This window comes from Crotalus tigris, unplaced genomic scaffold, assembly GCF_016545835.1.
Source record: "Crotalus tigris isolate CLP2741 ecotype Arizona unplaced genomic scaffold, ASM1654583v1 scf7180000018636.906410, whole genome shotgun sequence".
Lineage (NCBI taxonomy): Eukaryota > Metazoa > Chordata > Lepidosauria > Squamata > Viperidae > Crotalus > Crotalus tigris.
In genome coordinates this window covers 493,874-521,589 of record NW_024097116.1, presented here as the reverse complement: position 1 = coordinate 521,589, position 27,716 = coordinate 493,874, and the positions used below count along the sequence as shown (strand labels likewise).

The following is a 27,716-nucleotide window of genomic DNA, read 5'->3' as shown; positions in this document are numbered from 1 at the left end:
ATATTTTGAAGAAGGAGTAAAGATGGAGAAAGAAGGGAATGATTCATTTTATAGAGATCCTTTTTTCTCATCAATTGCCAAGTATCCTTAGCACCACTATGTCTGAAGGCCATAAAATCATGCAGAGTAGGGCCATCAGGACACAATAGGAATCCATGACCCTGCTAAGCAGAATGACCAAGGCCAACTGTCTTTCTCAGAAAGCCCTAAATTTTCAACTATCTGATTGCATCACTCTACTTGCATCATTAAGAGGGAGAAAGGGGAAGAGGAATGCTTAGTTATCAGAACATTTCCCTTTGACTTTTCAGACATTTATTCAAGGTAGTACTATTATATGTGGACTGATAAAAGTGGGTCAACAGTTATGTGGTAGCACAGCAATCCAGAAAAATCCAATTATCTATAATTTCATAACCCAGCTCTTTTAGCTAGAGCTAAGATAGTTCTAAAAACAGCACAGAGCTAATTCAGTATCATTGTCCTTCTATTTGAGGATACAGTGAGATAAGGTTAAACCTTTATACTGACCTCAAATGTCCTCCCCTTCTTCTCTTTTGGCAAATTATTTCAGATGTATATTTTCATGCTAATTAATTGCAGATTTCTTAAAGTTTCAATACATTTTTCAGCTTTATAATCACACTAATCGTTACAAAATCAGGACAATTACAGGAATAATAAGTATGGACTATCAATATTTTAGATAATAGGGAGCACATAACCCATTCTTTAACTCTTAAGATTCATATCACCAGTGTACTTTTTTATTGCCAAGTACTTTCAGTTTTATACCACGTGGAAACCAAAGTGGATTCTCTCATGAATATACAGAGAAGATGATAACACTAGTCTTATGCAGTAAATTGATTTTTTCCATCTTTGCTCAGGTATCTCCAATGCCATTTTTAATGGCAGAAGCAGTGCCATCTTTTATAGAAGTAATGGGAAGATCAGGAGAGACCTCACTAATATAACCTTTGGTTTTCGGACTCGAAACTCAGATGTGATACTACTTTATGCTGAGAAGGAACCAGAGTTCTTCTCTATCAGTATTCAGAATAGCAAATTGTTGTTCCAGCTGCAAAGTGGTAATAATTTTTTTACATTGAGCCTGGCTAGTTCCCTATCAGTGAATGATGGGAAGTGGCACAAGGTCACCTACTCTATGGCAGAGCCACTGTCTCAGTCATCAAGATGGCGTATTGATATAAATGATGAGAGAGAACATGCAACAAGTACTGTTGCCACTGGAAACCTTAACTTCCTGAGAGAAGACACAGATGTCTATCTGGCTGACAAAGCTTTTGATAATAAAAATGGACTGAGAGGGTGCATGAGCACTGTGGAGATTGGTGGAATTCATCTCTCTTACTTCGACAATACTAAAAAACCTCAAGAAGAACAGTTTCTCAAGATCTCTGCCAATTCTGTTGTCACCGGTTGCCTTAAGTTGGATGCCTGCAGCTTAAATCCTTGCTTGAATGGCGGGATGTGTGAAGATTTTTACAGCTATTTTCGCTGCTCATGTGCCAAGGGATGGACTGGCTCTCAGTGTGAACTCAGTGTTGATGAATGCTCCTCAAACCCTTGTCTCCATGGAAATTGCAGTGATGGAATATCAGCTTATAAGTGTGTATGCAATCCTGGATACAGAGGAACAAGGTGTGAAGAAGACATAGATGACTGTTTTGGACACCTCTGTGGAAATGGTGCCACTTTTGTAGATGGAATTAATGATTATTCATGCCTATGCACTGGGAATTTCACTGGAAGATTTTGCAGGTATGGTAACAAAGTTTTGATTAAAATATTGATCCACTATGAGATCCAGTTTGATCTAGTGGTTAAGGCATGAGATCAGGAACTGGGAAATTGTCCTAGTCTTATCTTGAGACACAAAGCCTGCTTGGTAATTTTGGGTTAGACATTCTCAGCTCTAGGAAGGAGGCAATGGCCAACCACTTCTGAAAGTGCAGGGACCTGTCCAGGCAGTCGCCAAGAGTCAGCACTTGCTCAAAGAAAAGAAGATGTAGTAAAGGCTTTTAATGTTAGAAGCAGGAATCACTCCTAACCTTTTCCCCCTTTGTACCTTTCACATACCCATAATAACTACTGTTCCTATGGGCCATTTGGCATGGGGAAATAGACAAAAATGGGGAGAAGAGGAAAGAAATAAGTATCCACCTTGAGACTCCAGAACTCAAAATAGTCCCCACCATCAAAAGGTTCTTCACTGACAAACAGCCATTGAGACTTAATATTACATTTAATGCATTATCTAAAATGCAAACAGCTATTTAAAACTTTTCCAGAAATATAATTCTGATCATTTTCTTTGTTTGGGGACTTGGGTTTGTTTATGCTATTGGGGTTTTGTGTAATTTATACAAATTATTTTGTGCCTCCAAATTTTTTACCGATATCCTCATTTTTGGGGATATCCTTGTCTTTGAGAGTGAGCTGAGTGGCCATATAAATTTTCTTTAAAAAAATAAATGAATCTGTCTTGGTAGGTAACTTCTAGGTACGTCCAACAATTAGATATGCTATCTAAAGAATAATCTTAAACCAATATATCAGAAAAAAATGGGTGATGGGGGTTGGAATTATTCCACGCAGTATTTTTCCTCCTATTGTGAGAATACATATGCAAGGAGCTCATAAATGTGACACACACACACACACACACAACATTTGGGAAATGTGAGAAGACAGATTTATTTATTTATTTGGATGTACAGTCTTTGGAATATACAGTAGAAAGAATAGGGAAAATGAGTATTTTGGAATTCAGGGAAGGTTGAAAGAGATTTTAAAACACATTAGATAAGAGACCATTAAAAAATTCCAGAGCTGAAGATTAGGTTGGGGAAATTGGACTAGCTTTTTGGAAGAATGTAGTGTTACAAAAAACAACAAAAACCAGCATTGTAATTTTGTCAAGGTAGCCATCAATGGCATCTTTCTTAACTATAGAAATACCAGGAATGGTCATGCTTAGCACTGATTCAGAAGAAATGCATCAGATCCACACCTCTCTGCTCTTCATTTTAAGCGACCCAATTTTTTTTCCAGTCTTCCATGAAAGTCTAAAAAGAAGATGCATTAATTTACTTCCTAAAAATAGCCACTCCCTTTATTTGGGTTAGTCCTTCTTCCAGCTGACCTCTCCCACCCTAGGAAAAGAGGTGCCCAAGATCCCAAGAGTTTTCCTATTTATATATTTGGTATCTGATTACTTTGAAATAATCCCTCTATTTAGTCTTATATGAATCCAAGAGAAAACTCAGTAGATTTCATATCAGGTTTTAATATATTAAAAATAGATAAGCCTTGAAATAATATCGGGACATTATTACAGACTTTTTTTCCCCCATTATAGGCACATACGAATGCCTTCAACACTGTGTGGGAATGAGAACAGAAATATCACCTGTTACAATTATGGCAACTGTACTGAGTTTGAAGGACGCTTAGAGTGCGTGTGCCTCACAGGCTTTGCAGGGCTACAGTAAGATCTTTCGATGTATTATGTTTGATTTGAGAATGGATGTATAATTTTTTTCATCCAACTGCACAATGCTATATGTTAGTTGTTATTATTACAATATAATGCAACAAACACTGGGCTTAGCAGAAATATTAGGTTTTGTCTACTGCAGTAGCGTATCATCTTGCTATTAATTCAATTGCAGAAGCAGTGACAAAAACAGCACAGAACCCACGTGAATGTGTTTTGAAGGACTTATTCCAACAGGTTTCGCATTAAAAACTGGTTTATATAAGGTGGGGTCATTTTTTAAAAAATAAAATTATTGGCAAGAAGAAACTCAGTTCATGAATGAGATTACATCAGTTACAAAATGCTGTAACTTCACAAAGGTTGGCACATTTTGTGATCAAGCCCATCTCAGGGAGTCTATACCACATAGTTTCTCTGCATGTGTAGATAAACCCTACATGTAGCACAAATCATGATCTCCTTCATCTAATTGCTTCCTATTCACTTTAGTTCCATACACACTGCATTTACACAGTGAACAAGATTCCCCACATCTTACATTGTTAGTTTCAAAATGATCTGTAATTTATGAAATTCATCCTGTAAATATTTGCTTGCAACCCATCTTCATTCTCTCCAGTTATAAGGACTCAACTCAAAATTTCAATATAACTAAGAATTCTAGTCGTTGGAGTCCACAAATATAAAGAGAACCTAGATTGGGGAAGGCTGGTGTAACCAATGTCCACCTGAAAAAAAACTTTATAGTAGAATAAAAAACCTATGTTCACAGCCTCATCCCCTGTTCGTATCTGAATCACTTCTTTGTTAAAAAAAAGAAAGTGAACTGCACACATCGGCATGTAATGTTTAATGTGACATATGAATGATGAATGACATGAAATATTTCCGGCTATCAATGGAGACAGAATTTGGCATGATGCACTATATAACCCAAATATCCAAAGAAAACATTAAATACCAGCCATTGTAGATTTAAGATGAATTAAGAATGTTCAAAAAAACAAAGTCTTTATATTTTCAACCATACTAGTAGGGCAAGAAGTTTTAGTTTTTTAGTAACTAATACATAGCACTGTATATCACTTATTACCCTTGAATGTAATAAGGGTACCTGTATATTTTGGGATTATTCTAACTGAACACATATTCCAAACCAATTCTGAAATGTTTATTTTAAATATTGCAAACTGCCCAGAATCTTTTTTAGGTTGTGTGGCCTGAAAAAAATATAATATATTTAAGTCAGATTACATTTTAATTTTTTTCTCTAGTTTGCTATACAGTAGATACAGTATGTGAATTAAACCTTGATTTGTATTTTAATATTGTCACAGTTATGTTTAAGATCTCAAAGTGTTTGCTATCTTGAAACTCTTGTTGCAACACTTCACACCAAAGAACTCCTGTATATCTGAAATTATAAAATTTTCCACAGCATTATCAATACTTACTAGATCTCATATGTGTAACCAGAGAGCATAAACTAACAGACACTCCAATTTTCTTTTTATAGTTGCTATTATTTTTACAAAAAGCAGAGCAATAATGTCATATAAATGCTTTTATTTGAATTTACATTGTAATCATGTACAGTATATCTAATTCATGTTAAATATTCCTTCATATCACTATCATCTTCAACATTCTCAAATATGCAATCCCCATAATTCCAACAAGCAATGTAGGAAGGACAATCCATTAGCTTTTATTATTAATGTCTGTTTCTCTTTTCTGAATTTTTTCCTATTTCTTTTGTCTTTCTCTCCTCCCACTTCAGTTTTCTTTCACTAAAATGCAACTTTTAAAAAGGAGAGCATGAGTCTCATTTATGGAAACCATTAATCTTGACCTCCAAAGAAGATCAACATTGTTTAACTCACATTCTGCAGTGAGATGTTTTATACTTCAGATATCCATAATACCCAGCCATGGACCTTGATGACTGGAGATAATAGAAAGTGACGTCCAGTAAATCTGTAAGAAATCAGGTTGAGGAAAGGTGGCTTAAACCATTTCAGAGCCCCTGAAAACAGAAAGACAAATTTCTTCCCCTTCACTTTCTCTTAGAACAGCTGGTCTAAATACTAATCTAATGTTTGCTTTGCAGATGTGAAGTGGATATCAATGAATGCAACTCTAATCCATGCCTCAATGGGGGCCTCTGCCAGAACCAGAACAACAAATTTTACTGTATTTGTGATGTGAATTATGCTGGTGATCGCTGTGAGATAGATGTAAGCGACATCTCCTTTTATATCACTCTCTTGTTGTGGCAGAATCTTTTTCAGCTACTTTCTTACCTCATTCTGCGTATGGATGATGACCCAGCTGTGGAATGGGGCGATCCAGATGATTAGCAGCAAAACCCATCCAGTGTTACTTTAAAAGTCATCAAAACATAGCTGGAGAGTATCTTGGCCAAAGTGAAAGTAAAAATAACAAATTCAACACTCTTAACCATGTTTTGCAATATTTCAGATTGATGTACAGTTGTCCTTGCAATGATTTGGAGTTGTTATTGCAATGGTAAACCCAGAGGCTGTGATACAGATTTGTGATACTCGATACTTCTAAGTGATAGAGAAGGCAGGAAAGGGTTGCAAAAACAGATTTATTTCCATTTTCACTTGGTGATAATGTCTTCTAGTTTGGATTTGTTCAGTAGTCTGGTTTTTATCCCGTCTCCTCCCTTAACATTGTAAGATGCGAAAACAAACCTTTTTTGACTTTAAAACAGGGGATGCAGCCTACAGCCTCAGAGTTATGTAGAGAACCCGCAATGCATTGAAAATTGTATCTGGAGCCCTTCCAAATGTTGCTGCCAAACTGAGATTTTAATATGACAGAAAGGGAAAATTGTGTCAGGAATAGGGATTAACCATATTATCAGTTCGAATTTAATTTTGATTTCAGTTTACTTACATTAAATCCCATTTAGATTTGCTTTGGTTTCCTTTACATTTTGCAGTTTGAGCATCAAGATGCTATTCCCTTTCATTTTTTTAATGTGATCACTTTCTTCCAATATTTTGAAATCACCAACTTGTATTTCTGACTTTCAAAATGTTATCACTGATCTTAAGTGTCTTAATTTGTGCACATGTGTGTGCATGCATGTAATGTCTGGTTGGATGGAAGTCATGTGTGTTTCAGTACTTTTAAAACTACTCTATCTTCCTGCAGTCCAGACATTTGTTAGAGTGATGTCATTGAGAGCAGTTAGCTTAGTTTAGTTGCAGCTAAAACCATAATTATTTTTGCAGATTGATTCAAATATAATGATCAAGTTAATATGCTCCCCAATTACATTTTAAATTACATACAGAGCTCAGATCATAGTGAAATCATTGATATACTTGGATGTTCCTATGAACTTAAAGCACTCACTTCAAAAAAGTGCTTCTTCCAGATTGTCCTAGTAATGGAGTCACTCTAGGTTCAGATGATTTATGAATAAACAGTTGCTTTGCCTCACTAAGATTTAATACAAACCTGTCCCACCCAGTTCCTGTATTGCTGCTTCACCATCTTTAGCACCCCAATGTAGACCCAAATTTGGGCCTATATTGAGGTTCAGCCCTTATTCACTCACTGGTTTTGTCATCAAAACTCTAGGTGTCCTTTCATCTCCATGGATGGATGGATGGATGGATGGATGGATGGATGGATGGATGGATGGACGGACAGAGGGATGGTATCTGGCATTATCATCTTAATTGAAAAGTGAATTGACAATGACATAGAATGAATGCAGAAAGAATGAACTTAATGTTCAGTTCATTAACCATGTGCTCCAAAGCAAAAATTAATGTATGGCTACCTATACTTTCAAAAGGGTTTTTATTCTGATATGGAATAGTCTGAATAAACACTTTTTCTTTGTTTCATACTGAAAATCGCTGTAGTACTGAGTTGAGTGACATAGAAGAAAAATGCTTTACTAATATTATATTATAATGGACAGTTCTGATTGCTGTACATAAAACTTTTGGGTATCTTGCCCAAACGAAAAAAAAGTAGAAAATATTTAAGCAACACAAATGACATTGCAATAATAAATTATTGTATAGGTTTGGAAGAACCACAGAATTTGTAAGAATGATTGGTCTCAAAGATATCTTCTACAATATGAAAATGAAAATGAAAACATTTTCGAATGTGATTACAGTTAAAAACATAAAACCATATAAAAATTTAAAAACTCTTATTCCCTTCATTCATGCCGCTAAGTCCATTAACTCCTGCAATCATGAAAATGACTCCTAATACCTTGATTATCAAGTCCATCCTCCAAATTCATAAATCTGTACACCTGTGTTCTTTTACCACATTCTGTCCGTATTAGCATCTCTGTCTTTGTGCAAATAATAAACCTTCTGCTTTTGTCATGCTGCCTCTATCTTTCTCATTTGTGTCTCTTTGTGCTATTCTCATTGTCTTTGAGCATGTCATTATTTATAAAGGTTTATGCACACTTCAGATCCATGCTACTTCGAAAGCTGAAGCAATGCTGTTTCCAAACTGCATTACACCTGAGCCCTGAGGTGTGTGATTACTTAAACATCTCTCGAGACGAGAGTTTTTCACTAAAGACTAAGAGGATCAACTCTCCCTTAGGACAGAAAGCCTTCTTTTGCAATTTCAGAATACATTTGGTGCCTGCTATTTTGATTTCACCAAATGTCAACTGAAACACATGCACATATTCTCTCTCTCTCTCTCTTTCTCTCTCTCTCTCTCTCTTTTGTGACTGTCACTCTGTATGTGTATGTGTACACATGTATGTATGTGGGGAGGGGAGCACTGCATGGAATTTGTCTGTTACAACAGTCATTAGAATAGAATTATCACTAGAATATAACAGTCCTTAACTAGAATCATACAACTCATCAAGGCAGGAACCCTGGGCTGTGTTTCTTTGCTCTGAAAATGCAGCACTCCGGGCCCAGGTTAAAAGCCCAGTAGGTCCCCTTCAGACTTAAATTTTTCTAGTATGCAATAACCAAATCCAAAACTGTAGTATTCTGGCGGTTAGGATTGTCGCCTTCTTTTTTTTTTTTTTTTTAAATCCCAACAGCAGTATATACAAAATTATACTTCTCCTAATAATATTGAAACCATGAATAAGCATGGCAAATATTAGTAATGATGAATTCAGAACTGAAAAATACCCCCTTGCAGAAAATGAGATTGGGATTTGCCTGTTGGAGGGGCCTTAATGCATTCATTAATTGCAATTGGTAGTTCGATGTACACTTCCTAATGGCACTTAAATTACGATAATAAATGCCTACCACTTCATAAATAATTTATTCCATATTTGCATAGTTGTTTCTATGCAGTTATTCTTGACTAATTATCGTACTGACGAAAAAGGTGTCAAACCCTGAATAACAACTTTTCCTTCAGTTAGCATATCTTTCCCCTTGATCTTGCATGTTCATCTTTCATTTTTGATCTTACTGTCATTCTTACATGTGCTCATGTTGTAAAAGATAATAACAATAACAATAATCCTACTAAAATGAGAAAGAGTAAGCAAAATATGCTTTGGCCCTAGCTCAGCAATACAATGTTAACTTAAGAGATTTTAAAACAGCTACAAATAAGTAGTCCATTCACCAATGCAAGTTATTGGCCTTTGTATTTCTTATTTGTTCATTGTATTCGTGGACAGCACTTCAGATTCCACTAGTGAAAAGTAACATAAAGGCTACATTGAGTGAAGTTTGACTCCAGATGATTTCACAGACATACTCATGCAATGCAGAAGTATACTCTTTCAGAATGTTTTTCTACTTCTCAGATTAATCAACAACCCTGGAATTTCCCCCTTCAAATACTAACCAGGTCTGATTCTGTTTAGCTTCTGAACCTAATAAGGTCACCCATATATTTTGCTTGATCAGACAACAAGAAAAGGAGAGGACAGCTGTTAGATTCAGTGGCTTGCAGGCTGCTGTAAGAACTAATGTTATGAGAAGGATTAAACTGTAATTAAAATATTTGTGGTTGCTTTATATTAGAGTTATATTCATACAGTGTCCAGATTATAATGAAGACCTGGTTCTTGTTCCTTCATTTGTCATATCACAATAATTCAAAAGGATCTCTTCTATGGAAGTATTCAGTTTGGAACAAATACTGAAATAGTGTTTATTTTCCTTCATTATAAGTGCAAAATTACTTCATACTGCGCTAATCTATTTTTCACTTATAGAATCTTTGAAAGAAGAGATAGATTCTCGAATGGAGTTTAATGTTAATTTAATACCACAGCTTTGCAAGTTGTCTTAGAGCCAGTTTGGTCTAGTGGTTAAGGCACCAGGCTAGAAAGCAAGAGATCATGAGTTCAAATGCCACCTTAGCCATGAAAGCCAGCTGGATGACAACGAGACAGTCACTCTCTCTGTGTCAGCCCAACTCACTTCACAGGGTTATTGTTGTGGGGAAAATAGCAGGAGGAAGTCTGTTGAATATATTTGTTCCATTGAGTTATTTGTTATTTGTAAAAATAATAAAAATGAGATATAAATAAACTACATAAATAAAATTAGTGTCATGGTTCCCACAGATGATACTCTTCAAAGAACTTCGAGGCATTGTTTAACTTAAAGACTCTTTATTCATGTAGTATGGCATCAGCACATACATGGTCAAAGCCAAAATCTGAATTCCCCTCCCTTAAACACATAGTATCAAAGCACAATTCGCTCCTCCAATTAATAGTCATAAATCATATTCTCCAATTAGTTTGAAATGCAAACCTTCCCTCCAGTTCTCTCACTGCCATTTCTTATCATCTCTTATTTCAAACAACCTTGAAGAATACTCTACTGCGATGTTGTTATGTCTAACTAATCCCTATACATATTCTTTCCAGTGCTCCCCAGCATCATCTAATTCTAACTCTAAAAATAACATACAGGTTAAAGAGAAAATGGCTCCATCTTCATATATTGTCAAAGCAAGAACAGTGTTAGCAGTGTTGACAATTGGCATGAGTTCTGGGTACAACTGAAGGTGTTAGTTATTACCTATAAAGTCCTGTAAGGGACAGGGAAAGAGTACTTGTGGGACCACCTGTTGATAATAGTTTTTGCCCATCCCACCACTTTCTTCAGAGTAGGCATGTTCTGAATTAAATGCTATCTGCTGGACCCCATCATTATCCCTTCTCTGTGATAGATTCCATAGGGATGGAACAGCAAATGGTCCTGACCCTGTTAACCTTTCATAAGATGCTGAAGACCTGGGTATTTCCTCAGGCATTTTAGTCAGAAGGTTATGTGAGCTCTGCTGCTATTGATGTGATTTTTAAGATTGTTTTATCTTTGGGTTGTATGCTGTGGATCATGTTTTTATCCTTACATGCCACAATACAGTCAGCATTGTGAGATGGGCGGCCATACATCATTTAAATCAATCAATCAACCAACTTCTGGAGGTCTACTCAGATGGGAGGGAGGAACTATAGTTCATTAGAAGTGTAGCTCCTTGGTTCCTATCTTTAATATTTCTGCCTTAGATGGCAATTGAGACTTCTTCCTAAGATAGGCAGATTTCAGGAAATACAATACAAGACAATTAAAGCCCTGCCAGATACTGGGCCCTGGCTCAGAATGAAAACTGTATATAGTGAATTAGTCCCTTAAAACAATAACAGTAATCGTTCTTATAATCAGCATACTTGATATTAATGTACGCTGAAATCTAATCTATATACAAGTCATGTTTTCACTACTTTGCTTAACGACCAAATTGCCCGCCCCAATTGTGCTCGCTAAATGAGAATTACCTGTGTGATCCACTTCTAATTGTCAGAAGTTACTGTTTCTTCTCCTTTTTATTGTTGCTGTCTGTACACCAGCATTATTTTGTCCCTAAGTACTGCAAAGGTATACATATATCTGTATAATGCACATGAAAAAAGCAAATACCCCTCTCCCAAAATTTACCTAACTCTTCCATTGATACTATGTTTTCAACTCAGTAAAAACTCCTTTTAATCATTTTAAAAGATAGGTTCATTCATTATTGAGTTACACTTACATCTTCCTCAATTCTTCAGATTTTCAATGCATCATTATCACTATCACTACACAATTGCATAGGTATAAATAATCACCCAATCTTTATATTTTAAAATATCCACAGCTGCTGAGGTGTTATGCAATACTAGTCCTCCCCCTTTAGAAAAGAAAAGAAAAAAAAAAACCTGAAATGGCTTTTTGGTTTTCATGCAAATACTGCACTATATTTCTATTTTTGTAGCATATCCTCCTGCTATAAATGCAGATGATAAAGCTAAAAGATTCCACCATAGCTATAACAGATGCATTGGTGTGCTGCACTGTTAAAAGCATAACAGATGCTGTGTGGTATTCATTAACTATACATCAGTGTCTGTCTGTCTGTCTTTCTATGCTGGGTGCTCACCCTGTTTGCTTCTTCTGAGTAGTGGTGTAGAGTTGCCCTGAAAGAGATGTCAAGGAAATGAACAGTGGCATTGATCTGTGGTAATAGTATGCTAAATATAACCTGGAGACAACACTAAGTAAAAATGAAACAAAATGTTCTAAGAAGGAATTCTGGGAATTGGTGACTCCCTAATGAGGTTTAATAAAACTTTATAAACTCACTAATGCTAAGAAAGAAAGCATGCTTTCAGATTGTTGGGTCCTCCTGGCAGAACCATTCAACCATTTTTTTAAATAATAATAATAATAATAATAATAATAATAATAATAATAATAATAATAATAGCCAAGACATTAAAAAATAGCAATTGCAAAAGGCGGCCTTATTAGGAACTGCTTCCATCCTGCGACGATACCTGTAATACCATCAAACATCCACATCTGCCTATCCCAGGTCCTGGGTAAGGACTCGATAGGTAGACAAAATGCCAAATCCAGTCTGAACATCTGGCTGACTGTGCGATGATCCATAATAATAATAGCCAATACATTAAAAAATAGCTGGGAAAGCAGATATTAACAAGACCTGGCAATGGCTAAGAGCAGGAAAATTGAAGAAAGAGACTGAGGGACTAATTCTGGCTGCACAAGACCAAGCCTTAAGGACAAATGCATATAAAGTCAAAATTGAGAAGACAGCAACAGGCAGTAAGTACTGCCTATGCAAAGAAGCTGAAGAAACAGTGGACCACCTGGTAAGCTGTTGCAAGAAGATTGCACAGACTGACTACAAGCAGCGGCATGACAAAGTAGCAACAATGGTGCATTGGAAGATCTGCAAAAAATATCATTTGCCTGTAAGCAAAAACTGGTGGGATCATAAAATAGAGAAAGTCATAGAAATGATAAAATTAAACTGCTCTGGGACTTCAGAATTCAAACAGACAAGCACCTGCAACATAACACCCCAGACTTAACAATTATCGATAAGAAAGACAAAAAAGTCTGGATATTGGACGTGGCAGTGCCTGGAGACAGCAGAATAGACAAGAAAGAACTGGAGAAGATAACAAAATACAAAGACCTACAAATAGAAATAGAAAGACTGTGGCAAAAGCAAGCGAGGGTAGTACCAATAGTAATAGGCTCCTTGGGTGCAATCCCAAAACAACTGGAGCACCACTTGAACACCATTGGCATTGACAAATTCGCGATTAGTCAATTGCAAAAGGCAGCCTTATTAGGAACTGCTTCCATCCTGCGACGATATCTGTAATACCATCAAACATCCACATTTGCCTATCCCAGGTCCTGGGTAAGGACTCGATAGGTAGACAAAATGCCAAATCCAGTCTGAACATCTGGCTGACTGTGCGATGATCCATAATAATAATAATAAAGGTTCCTCAAAATGGCATCTTCTTTTTTTCTGCAAGTTTAGTTTAAAAACACTTTCTGTTTGCAATGCACTTGCAAATACTAAGAACAAGTGCTATGTTAAATATTACAAAAAGCAAAATCTGTGGGAGTATATCAATGTAGTAAATTATGTTTTGTTTTATTATTTTGTTAACCATCATATTTAATTTGGATGGCTAGAGATTAAAAGGAAGCACAAAGTGCCTGTGACATCTCCCCTTGCTTCTGTTGAGAGGTAGAAAAATGAAAACATACAGCTAGTTAAAAAGAAGCACACTTCTATTGGTTAGGGGGCAATTACAGATAATGATGGGAATAGATCATTTCAACTTTCTCGGAATATTTTCAATGAAATCTTCTCTCTTGGGTTTCATCTTGTTCTTCTCCACACTGAATCCCACCACTTCACACAACATTCCCAGTGGAATAAGAACTTTAGGCACTAGGAGAACTCATGGGGATCTTCTGAGCTGTATTTACGTTATAAACAATATTCAAATAGGAGTAAAGGTGGTTGGGGCTACAGTGCACGTGTTTCTTTAAAATCTATAATAAAATCTATGTAGTATGACTATATTACTTTTATCCTTCTCATCTGTTTCATGCCTTCTCTATTAGTATCATTATTATAATTATTATCCTATGTTATTATGATTAGTATTATTTTATTGTTTTGTATGTACATCAAGAGCTTATGCACTGGAAACAAATTCCTTGTGTGTTTAATCACACTTGGCCAATAAAGCTATTCTATTCTATTCTATTCTGAACTTGAACTCAGATTAGAACCAAAAAATGGGAACCATAGCAAATTTTCATATACAGATATTTTATTTATTTGCTTATTTTTCACATTTTGATCTGCCCATCTCCTCAGATATATCAGCAGCATGCAAAGGAATTAAATATATAAGCCTTTCTTATGATTGAAAAATAGTTAATTGTCCTTAAAATTCTCTCCTAGAGAGGAAGAACACATTTGGAATGTATCAGGGATATGAGCCAATCTCAAGTTTTGACGTGAACCAAACTGACTTTGACTGTATTTTAGGTTAGTCTTATTTATGGACAGATCAAGGTAAAGATCTAGATGCCGTAAATTAACTATTATGGCAAACTTGCCATTTTATTTTATTTTATTTTAGTATGGTTGCAAAGTTTCTATTGGACTTTATTTATAAATTGGACTTTATTTCTGCCTCTGTTAATGTCATTTTAGCTGCTAGAGCTAGCTGAAATTTAGAGATGAAGCATTCCTGCCAACTCTGATGAAGTAAGCTGCTGCTCGTGAAAGCTTATGACTTTTAATAAAATGTATTGTTATAAAAAATGCTACGAGACTCCTGATTTTTTTTAATCTAAGGAAATTCAGTTTCGGAGAAATCTATAACAAGTTTAATTTACATCCCTAGTCACAACTCCTTTTCCTTTCCTTTCCTTTCTTTTCCTTTTCTCCCGTCCCCCTCTCTCCTCTCCTCTCCTTTTGTTTTGACTCCTAGTGACTACTGAACTAGAGGTCCTTGGTGCTCTCTGAGCTTACTTGTTTTCTTGCAGACATTTCATTACCCAAACTAGGTAACATAGTCTGATGTTACCTAGTTTGGGTAATGAAATGTCTGCAAGAAAACAAGCGAGCTCAGAGAGCACCAAGGACCCCTCATTTCAACCCTGAGCTACAAATATTCTCCTTTATTGGTGACTGAACTAGTCCCTACAGTTCTCTTAGCAAGGTTTTTCAGAAAAGGTTAGTCATTGCCTCCTTCCTAGGGCTGAGACAGAGTGACTGCCCGAAGGTGACCCAGCTGGCTTTGTGCCTAAGGCAGGAACAGAACTCATGATGCCTTAATTACTATACCATGCTGAAACAGTACAGTCACAATTCTATTTCATAAGCATCACCAAAACTGTTGATTTCATGTTCATGTGAGATGGACCTATCAAGAAATAAGGATCAGGAAAGCATATAACATTTGACATTACTTCCTCCAAAGAATTGTGAATAGTGCAATGGTAATGCAACAGTAAATGCAAGAACCTCATATTTTGAAAGAGGTGAGCAACCCCACTTCAGATACCACCTCTTTTTCTGCATCCTTCTCAAAAACGTCCCTATGGTCAATATTTGGTTCTAGTCTAGGCTATTATATATTGACGTGAAGTCAGGTAAAATAAGTGAATTAAGCCTCTATGAATTTTAATTAACCTATGAACACCTTTAATAACATCACTGCCCTCCTGCAATATGAAATAATTCAAATTAAAATAACACAATTCCCAATATCTCAAAGGATCTATTACTTGATCATTCTTTTCCCCTTCAATAATTGGGTATGGTGTTCAGACCACATGCTACATAATTATTGGAGAAGCTGAGATGGATCTGTTGCCCCATCTTTTAGATCACATCAGCTTTTTAAAAAGATAATGTTCACAGAAGCTTGCTAATGCAAGCCACAGTTATTTATATGACAATAAACAATGAAATAGCAGGGAGTCACAGGTTGGACACAAGGCCAATAGCACACTACCTTCTGTTATATTTAGTTGGAAGCAGAAAATGGTTGAACTGTAAGTGTTGTAGCTACATAGATGTGTGGTTGACTTGATATCCAAATGTGACAGCATGAAACCTTATAAGTATTTTGCTAATCATAGATTCATGATAGCAGTAGAGAGGGGTTCAATATATTTGCTGAATCCTGGCACCAACGGATTGGGATAGTTTTCTCTGAAATATGTTCAACAAACTTGGATCACACACATGATTGAATTAACCTGAAACTGAAGGTACTTGCACGTACATTGATTGTTCAAAAAGATAGGAGGGTGTTAATGAGGTTTGCAATATTATGTGCTGATTAAATGGCACTAAGGGGGGAAATAGCTTGAAGTACCTACTCAAAAAAATTTGAATGCTGATGTCATTAATTTTGTAAATTTCTATATGATTCTTTAATGCTATATGAAAGAAAATACTCTTAATCTTGGGCATTCCTTGTCTAGCCTTGTGTCTTCATACTCTACTTCTTTGGATGCAATGGTTGAAATATAGTTTTCCAATCCAGTAATTACCAAGTGTAGATTTTCACAATTGCTATTTATTGATGGAATGACTTTCAGGTACTGCTCTATGAAACAAGGAATTCATTGTATCATGTGGTATTACCGAGAAGTCATTTCCCCAATTCATTAATTACTGAACTGAGATATAGTAGGAAAAAAGAGAAAAGGATAATGTATCAGTATAGAATCTTGGCTTCAGGCTCATATATATGTTGGTTTAATAAATTAAATATCTGTTTAATATCATCAGATTTTTACAATTGTACAAGGCGTGCATGTGAAAGAGAAAACAGTTCCAAATATTCCATTATCCATTCCATTGACTTAAATTTAACAATTTTGCCAACTTACTTAAATGATACTCTCAGTAGCTTAAAAAAAAAAGACTACAATACACCAAATTATAACCATTAAAAATTCTCTTTAGGTCATTTCCCATTCATCACTGAAGCAATATAAAACCTGTCCTCATCACTGCTATGGTAGCACAATGGTTAGATGGCTTTAGAAGATGTTATAAGTTGCTGTGGGGCAATTACTGCAGTATTGTAGCAACTTTTACAAAATGAAAACCAGAAAATACCAATGCAAATTCATGTAGGACATTCATTCATTCAGCTGAACAACCAAAAGCCATCCTTTCCTTACTGAGAAGCGGGAAACACTATATTTCTGAACATCAAGAATGGACCTAGAGAGTTTCACTGCTGAAAAGAATTTCATGTTAACAGCATGGCCCTGTTCCCTTTTTAACTGTCTATTAAATCTGTCAGACTAAGAGGGAGACACAGTATAGGTGCACACATCCAAATATTTAAAAGTACTATCAATGAAAAAAATATGGAAAAATACTTCTAGTATATAAGCTTGTTTTCTTTAAAAAAATGCCTTTACCTAGAAGTCAAACTCCAAACTCTGCTTTCAGTTCTTCTGGCAAAAAGGCATAGAATCAGACAATAAAACATTATCAGTGTCTCTTCTATTGTTTTTGCCCCATTGGTACTTCCAATAGTAACTGCTAAGCAGCTACTATTCACAAGAACATACATAAAAGTTTTGACTTACTATTGAGATTAACATGACCTAGAGACAGATAACACGATTTCAAAACATTTGTTGTAGTTTGAAAAATGAATAATACTTTGCAATGGTGCTTTCTATGAGCACTTATTTTTTTTAATTAGACCAATAAAATAAATCAGTAGTATTAATCATCTTCCTTTGGTTTCTCTTGATATGGGTGTACAGGAGTTAAAGAAGAGAAGAAAATGACTTCAGTACCTTTCTATAATTTAAAACCAGAAACAATAAAATCAATAATGAACCCAAATCCTTTGCTATAATGGCATTTGAACTTGCTACCTCCTTGTTCATACTGCTAATTGTAGTAGTGCTTCATCTTACACCAGCTACAACTCTCTGTTGGCGTATTCTAAAGTTCAATTTAAGTTGAAGCAATCATACAGTAAACACTATTCTAGTTTGTACATAAACTAATTTGGACATTATATGTATCATAGTTTATATTCCTCCTTCCTCCAAGGATGGGGGGGGAATCATGAAATATTCATTGTATCATGAAGCTGTGAAATGTTTAGAAAATATTCTGCATTAAAATATACAGTAATTTGCAAATGAAAATCTACTGTACAGAGAAGATAGGTGATAGTGGGCATATGAACAGAAAATTGGAAGGCAGTGTGAAGATTAGTAGATGTGAGGTGCTAAACTGGTGGGCATGGTGGTTAAGAAGACTGGGACTAGGTGAGCTGATGGAAAGGGGAGGACATCTTATCTAAAATGCAAATTGATAAACAGATTGAAAGGACATCCAGGTGGGGAGAGGAGGTGGTTGCTAAATAAAAAATAAAAAGGGAGGCATAATTTGGAAAAGTTTAGGAATCTTTATTGAAAGCAAAGGATCAAGTCAAAAGATGTTATGGTAAAAGATGGTATGGCCAAAAGTTTGTGGGGAGGTTAAAATTACATTAAATTTTAATAAATAACAAAATCTTAACAGACACTCACATCTCTCATCTCCAAGAATTGCCAGGTTTAATTTAAAGATCGTGAGAGGGAGAGACGTTTGCTGCATTGGGGCAATAAAAACCTGCAAAGTGATCAGGCTCTCTCTGGCTCTTGAGGGGACTCACCGTGTGTACCCTGAGCCGAAAGCTTTATTTTTCTTCCAGGACAAGACAATAGAATGTGGTAGAGAGCGCTTAAGGAAAGCATTGATTATTCAGGGGCTTAGGGTATTTTGAATATTTCACAATATCCATTAGAAATCAGTCTGAGTCCACAGTCCTAAAACTGCTCTAATGCACTACTGGCAAAGTAGCATAATTTTTTTCCCCAGCCTCTCCCCTATCACCACAACAGCTCCATCATTTCATTCTCACAACAAACCTGTGAAGTAGGCTAGGCTGAGAGCTAATGTCTAGATCAGGGGGTTTCCAAATTTGGCAACTTTAAGACTTGTGGACTTCAACTCCCAGAATTAACTAGCTGAGGAATTCTGGGAGTTGAAGTCCACAAGTCTTAAAGTTGTCAAGTTTGGAGAACCTTGGGCTAGATTCAGACCACTTTCTGAACTTCCCATTTTAGTGGACTATAGTTAATTTTATCAGTTTTTAAATTTAAAGTTATATCACTCTGAAAAAAAAACAGTACTTACCTATGGGGTTGGGAAAAGATGGCAAAATAATTTATAATTTTGTATAAATTGTTATTTATTTATGGCACATTTTATTCTCCAAAGAGTCAGATTACTTACTACCTTCGACTAAGAAAGAGTGAATTATCAAAACACTAAATGAGTTTTGGTTCTAAGTATAAATAGGCACACACCATCTGAAGAGTTTTATATCAGCAAACCTCCTTTAGTTTCTTTTGAAAAATTTCACATGCTTTATCTGAGCAGGAATCTGCAAGTTTGCTTCAGATTTCACCAGTCATTCTTTATAAAAAGGATCCCTAAATCCCTATAGCTTTTATTCAAGATTTCAGAGCTCTTTCGGCTTCCCTCCAAATTCCTCTGATGTTTTGCCTGAGGCAGAGCCCTTAAATTTATTTCTCATTTTGTTTGAGGTGAAAATGTGGGGGTCTCCCTGCTTAACATTCAATCCACATATTCTCGGTTAATCAAATGAGGGACAAAGGTTGCTTAAGAAATGCAGAAAAAAGGCACCGCCTTGTTGATAAAAGCAGGAAAGAGTTCTCAGTTCCAAAATACAAATGAATCCAGGCTTGATCCAAAAAGGCCTAACTGACTCCTTGAACGTGAGCAGGTGAGTAAGGATAGGATAGGATAGGATAGGATGCCAGAAGAAATATTTTGTCCTTAACATTTCAGAGAGCTCCTCTGAGAATCATTTTATTTTGTTCCTAAATGTAATGGCTTGAGGAAAGAGATGTTGCCCAGGCGACTGGTATATAAGAGATAGCATATCCCACAGCTGCATAATGGACGGAGCAAGAGGCTCAGAAGACAACCCTCCCTAAATTCTCAGACTGCAAAAGTGACAGCAAGAGAATTATACTTTCAAACTTGCACGATTCTGTTAACGTGGCTTTACAATAAAGTAGGAAAGGTCATGTTTCCCACCTGGTCTACCTTGTAAGGTTGGAATCAATCTTACAACTCTGAAAGTACAATTCTCCCACCATTGTTTTTACAGCCTAAGAGCTTAGAGAAGGTCCCTTCTTGAGCCTCTTGCTCTGCCCATTATACAGCTGCAGGCTATGCTGACTCTTCTTTGACTAGTCCTTAGGCAACATCTCTTCCCTCCATCTCCCAAGGTCTTTCCCATATACCATTACACTAAAAGATATGCTTGAATAATTATATCTGTGTACAGCCTACGTCTAAATGTGTAGAACCTGTTGTTTGTGCACATATTCTAACCATTTGTTCTAACCTGACGTCTAGAGTAATTCAAAATGTTCCTTTACCACATCACCATATATAGACAAAGAGGGAGAGAGATAAAGTGCATGTGAGTCATCTTTCTCTCACTTTATTTAAGTGTGAACTAGGGAAGGGTCTGTTTAAGATATTTACTCAGAACTAGTTTCACGGAATGAAACTAATGTCTTTCCATTAGCTTGGCAGCAATTCTTCATCCTGTCCTTCAAGGCCATTCCTTGGGCTGAGATAGCAAGTGAATTTCCATTCTAAGACACACACACACACACACACCTTTCACTCAGTCATATAAAAAGGATGTAGAGACCACCATGCATTTCCCACACACACACATCTGCACAAATACATGGCCACTGCTAGCAAAAGTATAATAACCCCATAAGCCTTAGTTTATATGGTTTTCTTACCTTGTTAGATTTAACATCCAAAGGCAATAAAAATGGAATTTGGAAGAATAAAATCTACGAGAATGAATCAGAAAACTAAACTGATAAAAAGGGGCAGGGATTGGTATGCTGTGTAAATTAGCCATTGTTGTTGACTAATGGTGTGTGTACGGGTCTCTGTGTGTTTTATGAATAATTAAGAAAGCCACATATATTTTTTTCTGAAACATTCGTAATAAGGTGGAGTGGAAGTATGGAACTCATCCCTTTAGAAACCAAGAAATGATATTTTTTTTCAGATATATGAAAAAGAGTTTAGGATTCATTAAGTAAATTCCCTAAGCTGGGCATAAAATCTCACGGCTTCAATACTACAGCGTCCTTCACCTATATCGTGTAGCAGGTGATGGGAAAAGCTTTTCCCAGGCACCCAAGAGATCTGCTATCAATCAGAGTAGAAAATACAGAATTAGAAGGACTGTCGGGTGGGATTAAAGCAGCTTTGCATCACATTAAAATTCTTTACTTCTTTAAAAACAATTCCCATTTATGCCTTATAGGTTCAAAATGTGGTCCCCAACTCACTTGCAGGTGAATCTCAACATGCTGGCTGAATTACCTTTTTGAGTAACTCTGGACACATGTATGTATGTATGTATGTATGTATGTATGTATGTATGTATGTATTTAGTATATAGCATATCATACATGGACTAGCAATATATATTAACATTTCATCTAGATTAATAAAACACAATAAAGTATAAATGTCAAAAAGATTTATGTTCCAATATCAATGTCTAGGCCAGGGGTAGGCAATCTTGGCTCTTTTATGACTCATGGACTTCAACTCCCAGAATTCCTGAGTCAGCATAGCTGACTCAAGAATTCTGGGAGTTGAAGTCCATAAGTCATAAAAGAGCCGAGGTTGCCTACCCCTGGTCTAGGCTATAAATGAAGTGCAGTATCATTTATATTAAACAAATCAGATACTGGACCGGTCTATGCTCTCAGCCAGTCACGATGTGATCTACAGTTTAACGTAGGATCTCTCAGGCACATTGAAGGGAGGATACTATGCCCAGTTTATACAAGTGAGATGTGAATCCTATTCAGAATTATCCATTGCTGATGTGGTAGTTCAAAGCCTGGCCTCTTTTTTTAATGGGGGTCATTTATATGAGACTGGATGTTCAGTGACCCATTTCACTTTCCACTGGGAACTGATGTTAAAGTTGTTGGGCAGCTTTATACCCCTCATAGCTAGGAATGGAAGACTTTGGACTGGGGAAGATTCTCAGAAATGAATTTAGAAAGGTGTTCAGTTAAGGTCATGTAGCCAGGCATTCAGTAACTTACAGTCCTAATGTGTCTGATGTGCAAAAAATTGAAGAAAATTGCTATACACCATTGCCCAGCCATATAAAGGAAGGAAGGAAGGAAGGAAATTCCTGAAATAGAGTGGAATTAAACACTTTCCCCCAAACATTTAAGAAATTACTGTGGAAGAATACCCTATTATTTCTCATCCAAAATGAGGATGTTATCTAATAAAAGTGAGATTGTGTGAAACATACCATATTTCCATACAATACAATATATATCATTTTCCCAGACAAAAGAGAATTAAGATCATTAGATTACTAGATCCTTAAAGAGATTCCTGGAGCCAATTTTACATCGATCCACTTTCAACAATTTATTTGGTATCTGTCTTGTGACCCTGCGCTTCTCTTATCGTGGGAAAATAGAAACGAGATTACTGTCTTTCCTACAGACAATAAGCCCAAACAATTTTGCTCAAAACAATCTGTAAGAGTCAATGTTAGAAATATTATTCTGCAGATATAGTCAAATTTGATTTATTAATCTTCTGGTTTTTGAAAGCCTTGATCTGGTTTGTTTGTTTTTTTAAAAAAAATACACCTCCTGGGTTCTTTTGTTTTTAAATATTTTTGGAACTATGCCCCAAGCATATAATCTGTTTTTGACAATTCAATTGTCACTAGTATTCCAAATCAAAAGCACCAACACAAAATTGGAATTGACAATCAAAATTCTCCCAGGGTGATGTTGCCCAGAATATCTGTTTTCCCATGGTATATCTAATTGATGTGTCCTTCTTGATACAGATAAGGAAAATATCTTAATATCTTTCATAGCTCTTCAAATTCAAGTGTCCCTCAACAACTAATTAATGTCACCTGGAACGTATTTGATGCTAGTGGTTTTACTATATTGATGCCAGGAATATATATTCCATTTTCCCAGACAAAAGAGAATTAAGATCATTAGATTACTAGATCCTTAAAGAGATGCTATATTGTAAAATTGTTTGGGCTTATCATTTGTAGGAAAGACATTAATCCCATTTCTATTTTCCCACGATAAGAGAATCACAGGGTCATAAGACAGATACCAAATAAATTGTTAATAGTGGATCCATGTAAAATTAGCTCTAGGAATCTCTTTAAGGATCTAGTAATCTAATGATCTTAATTCTCTTTTGTCTGGAAAAATGGAATATATTGTATTGTATGGAAATATTGATCAATACTATATTGATGCCTGACACTGTATAAAATACTGTGTTGAATATAATACAAGTTTCTCCATTATAATATTTAGTTTTGTTTATATTTTATTTGTTTTTATTAGAAAAGCTTCTAAACTGCTTGAATCATGCTATTCTACAAACCTTATAGCAAAATATACATTGTGATAGTTTAAAAATTATCAGCATTATTTAATAACTACAATAATAATTTTACAAATCTAACATAATCACAATATCATTATGGAAACCATAATTGTTTACCATATTTGACATTATAAAGGCTGCAACTCATAACCAATGGCTGGCATCTTTGCAAAGGTTTAATTTTAACACTTCAGGACAGTCTTAAATTTAAAAAAAGACTCATATAATAAATTAATTATTCTTGCATGCTGTTGCCTTTATGAAGAAAAAAAATAAACACTAGGAAACAACAGGGTGTCATTCAATATTAATAGAACTGTATAGTGGGCTTAGCTGGACTGATAAAATGAACTATGGAAACTCCTGCATTTATCAAGCTCTGTTTGGAGTTTGAATTTTTGTTAATTCATTTATAAACAGAATGACTGAGGGCCATAAAGTTGATGTTGACTTTTTAAAAAATATATTTTTATTAAGCCTTTTTATTTTTAGACAGAAAGGGAGAAAAGAGATAGACAATTAGAGCTAAAAAGAAAAAAAGTAACGTAAATAAAGTGAATAAACAGGAAATTTACAAGCATCATAAAGTGGAAAATTTCAATATTTCATTAATTGAATGAAATATTGTTTTGAAGATTTCAGGTTCTTAAAATGTACACAATATAAAAATATCAATAGTGCAGTCAGCATAGTATAATTCATAAAGTAGGATTACTGTCCAAGCTATTGAAGATCTATTCTGATTTAACTGAACTTAGAGATCTAGAATCTAGTGCAAATTTATATAGAGAATTATAGGCTAGAAATGGTTTTCAAGTTGAACTGAATTCTGTGTCAGATTTACTTTTGAGATAGAACATTATTGGACATGAAGATGTACTTTCACAACCTAATTATCCATTCTTTGAAGGTGGGTTTTTGGAGTCTGGACACATGATGCTTTTGGATATATCATATATTTTAGTTTATATATTATCTGTGCTTTTCCTTCAATTTTGATATTATTGTGTAGTGGGAACAGTGAGGCATTGAAGACACGAGGTTGAATTAACAGCTCTTTATTAAGTTCTCACAGAAGCAAACTCTTAGCAGTTGCCTGACTTATATTTATATGGACCGCCACTAGGCGGCGGCCAATCAGTTTAAAGTATTCATTTGCACCAAAAACAACTAGCTTAAAGTTATACAGACAGACAGTCTGTCATTCAAATAATGCAATCAGTTAACTGTTCCTTTATAACAGATCCTTTGAATTGCTTAATACATAACAGGTATCATCATCATCCTCTTCTAATACAGTCCCCATCCCCAAATGTTTATGCAGAATTTAGGTTGAATCAAATAAAGAGAGAGCATGCAGACTTACCTCACTCATTTGTCAGTCCAGGCCCAGTCTGTTTCAACAAATTCTGTCTGGTCTTCAGCTTCATGAACTGTGTAAAGATTTCCCATTCAAACAATTGAGTGTTCTGGGATTCTCCTTTTCTTCTCATTCTCATTCCACAGCCTGAAATGGTTGACATAATCAAAAGCCTTTCTATAATCAATGAAGCACATCTTTTCAGTATTTTTTGGCTTTCTCAATTACCCAGTGTGCATCAACAATAATGCATGTTGTTATTCTGTTATTCTGTGAATCTCTTGCTCCTCAGCCTTCTCTAAAATTAGTTGAATGTCTACTATCTTCCTTTTCATGCAGGGCTCTAAGCAGCATTGAATGGTCCTAAATCTTATTTTGCTAGCATATGAAATTAAGAACATTCCACAATTGTTTGAACAGTTGTTAGCCCCTGTATCATGTTTGTTGGCATAGTTTGGTTAGATCCTTTATAGATACTTATTCTGTTGCTTGCCAGCTTTCTGTCAAATTTCATCAATTTCTGTAGTGTTCCAACTTGGTAATGATTGATAACATAGGTTCTTTTAAATAGGGGCTATCTTCTAAGGCAGAGGTCCCCAACCTTTTGGACACTAGGGACAGGTTCCGTGGAGAGAGGTTTTTCCACGGACCGGAGGGTGCATGGTTTTGTGTGCTGCCTGCATTGCCTGGATGGGGCTTTGCTTTTTTGTGCTACCCAGTTGCTGGCATGCCGCAGCCTGGTACTGGTCCACGAACCGGGGGTTGGGGACCCCTGTTTTAAGGTATAGAGTATAGTGACATTCTAAAGAATTTTAGCATATTTCATTTTTGTTTGATCTTTTTCGAATCAGTTACTATTGGTTCATTTGTACCCCTTAGCATTTCAGTTTGAAGTTATAACTGCCTTTAGACTTTCATCTTTGATGTGTTCACAGATATCGTTAAAATACCTCTTTTAGTGTGCTCTACAACTCTCTGAAATTCTTTTAAGTTTGTTCCTGAACTCTTTGCACATGAGCCATAATCTATTCCATAGTCTGACCATGCCTTTGCTGTTGTAATTGACCTTTTCCATCTCTTATACCAATAATATGACCCAAATTATTTGTATGTACTCCATCTTGGAATATCCATGTGTAAAAGTTAGGGTTGTTTGAAGATTGTATTGGCAATAAAGAAATCAGTGGATTGTCGTAAACTGGTAAGTCATTCTCCTGCTTCATTTCAGTTTCTTAAGTTATAGAGTCCATCTATATTTTTTCCCTTCTATGGTTGCTAGAAGTTCAAAAATAACTTGATGGCACATAATCAATCAATTTCCAACTTATAAAAGATTAGCATTCTAGTCTTCAGCCACCTGCAGCACGTTTGATCAATTTTACATTAAACAACGCTAATGACTATAAAACTCATCAGCCATCTCCTTTCCTGCACCAGTGTTAAAGCACAAACTTGTATAACCATCATTGTCCACAATGTCTAATTAGTATTATTTGGTAATTGACTATGATATATTCCAGTAGATCTTTGCTATATCTTTGGTAACTGTTATGTCCCGAGCCTTGCAAACGGCTCGGGCGTTTGCAGGCAGTCCCGGGCAGGTGCAAAGCTGCCCGGGACCAGACAGGCTGTCGCCAGCGCCGTGCGCATGCGCGGGTGCTGGCGCGGGAAAAGTATCGCATTTACCCAGGAAATGTCTATATAAGAAGTTGGGAGATTTTGGGAGCTGCTGAAGCCATCTACTTGTAAGCTGAACGCAGAATAAAGAAAACTGAGAACTTCAACTGCTTCTCGTGTCTGCTTCCCGCCACGGACTCAACACTGGCGACGAGGATGGGATTGCCTTACACCGCCTGGAAAGGAAGAAGTGTAAGCTTACCCAAGTGAGTCCTGAGCGGCGGAACGGCGTCGACTCGGCAGCTACCCGCCAATCCAGTGCGCATTCGGGGGTAGGCTGGCTGATAGACCCGTCTCCTGAAGATGGCAAAAATCGGAAGGCTTTCGGAATTCGACGTCTCACATCCAGAGCGGTGGGAGTCATACGTAGCCAGGGTGGAGAACTACTTCAAGGCAAACCAAGTGAGGGAAGAGAGCTTGAAGGCTGCCACCCTGCTTTGTGTTTGTGGCCAAGACGCCTTCGACATCGCAGAAAACCTTGCAGCACCTGTTCCAGTAGAGTCTGTAAGCTACGCAGATCTGAAGAAGCTACTGAAGGAGCACTTCCACCCCAAGATGTCCGTCATCGCATGGCGCCACACCTTCGAGCAGAGGGATCAACGGCCCGGTGAGTCGGCCAAAGAATTCATCGCCGCATTACGGAAGGCCGCCAAGCACTGCGAGTTCAAAGACCTCGAAGAACGACTGAGGGACCGATTCGTGTGCGGGTTAAGGCATCGAGATCTACAACAGAGACTTTTCGCTAAAGAAGAATTGTCCTACCAAGATGCCTTAAGGGAAGTCACCGCAGAAGAAGCAGCAGGCGGCGCTGTCAAGAACATGCGGCCGATCAGAAACAGTCCAGAGGTTGCATCCGTGCACCAGGAAGACGTCCAAAGAAACTCCGAGGAGGATCCGGACGAGGAAGTCGACCGTCTCCACCCCACGAAGGAAGAAAAACAGAAGGGAAGCTCTTCAGCTCCGCTCAAGTGCATCGGCTGTGGAGGTCGCCACAGGAGAACCGACTGCAAGTTCCGCTCCGCTACCTGCCGGGCATGCGGCAAACAAGGACACATTGCAGCTGTGTGTCTGGGCCGACGAAAGGTACAACCTCAGGAAGAACTGCGCCTGAAAGGTACCAGATTCCCCAGCCAGAATAGGGTAGGGTTTTGCGCTTCGCGAAGAAGCATCCTTAGGACAGGCACACACAAGCCAATTAAGAAAAAGCTGTCACTCAAGGTGAAGCTACAAGGG

General features: G+C 36.6%; 1 protein-coding gene across 4 annotated transcripts in view; it reads left to right on the top strand.

Annotated features, from left to right (window-relative positions):
* Positions 1 to 27,716, top strand: part of CRB1 (crumbs cell polarity complex component 1) — a 141,189-nt gene that overhangs the window by 107,256 nt on the left and 6,217 nt on the right. For 3 of the 4 annotated variants that reach the window (XM_039355206.1, XM_039355210.1, XM_039355209.1), the window contains 3 exons: positions 891 to 1,785; positions 3,386 to 3,514; positions 5,637 to 5,763. In XM_039355206.1, coding sequence (XP_039211140.1) covers positions 891 to 1,785; positions 3,386 to 3,514; positions 5,637 to 5,763 — 1,151 coding nt within the window. Of the gene's footprint in view, positions 1 to 890; positions 1,786 to 3,385; positions 3,515 to 5,306; positions 5,767 to 27,716 lie in introns of those variants that run through there. The other variant, XM_039355208.1, reaches the window with a different exon arrangement.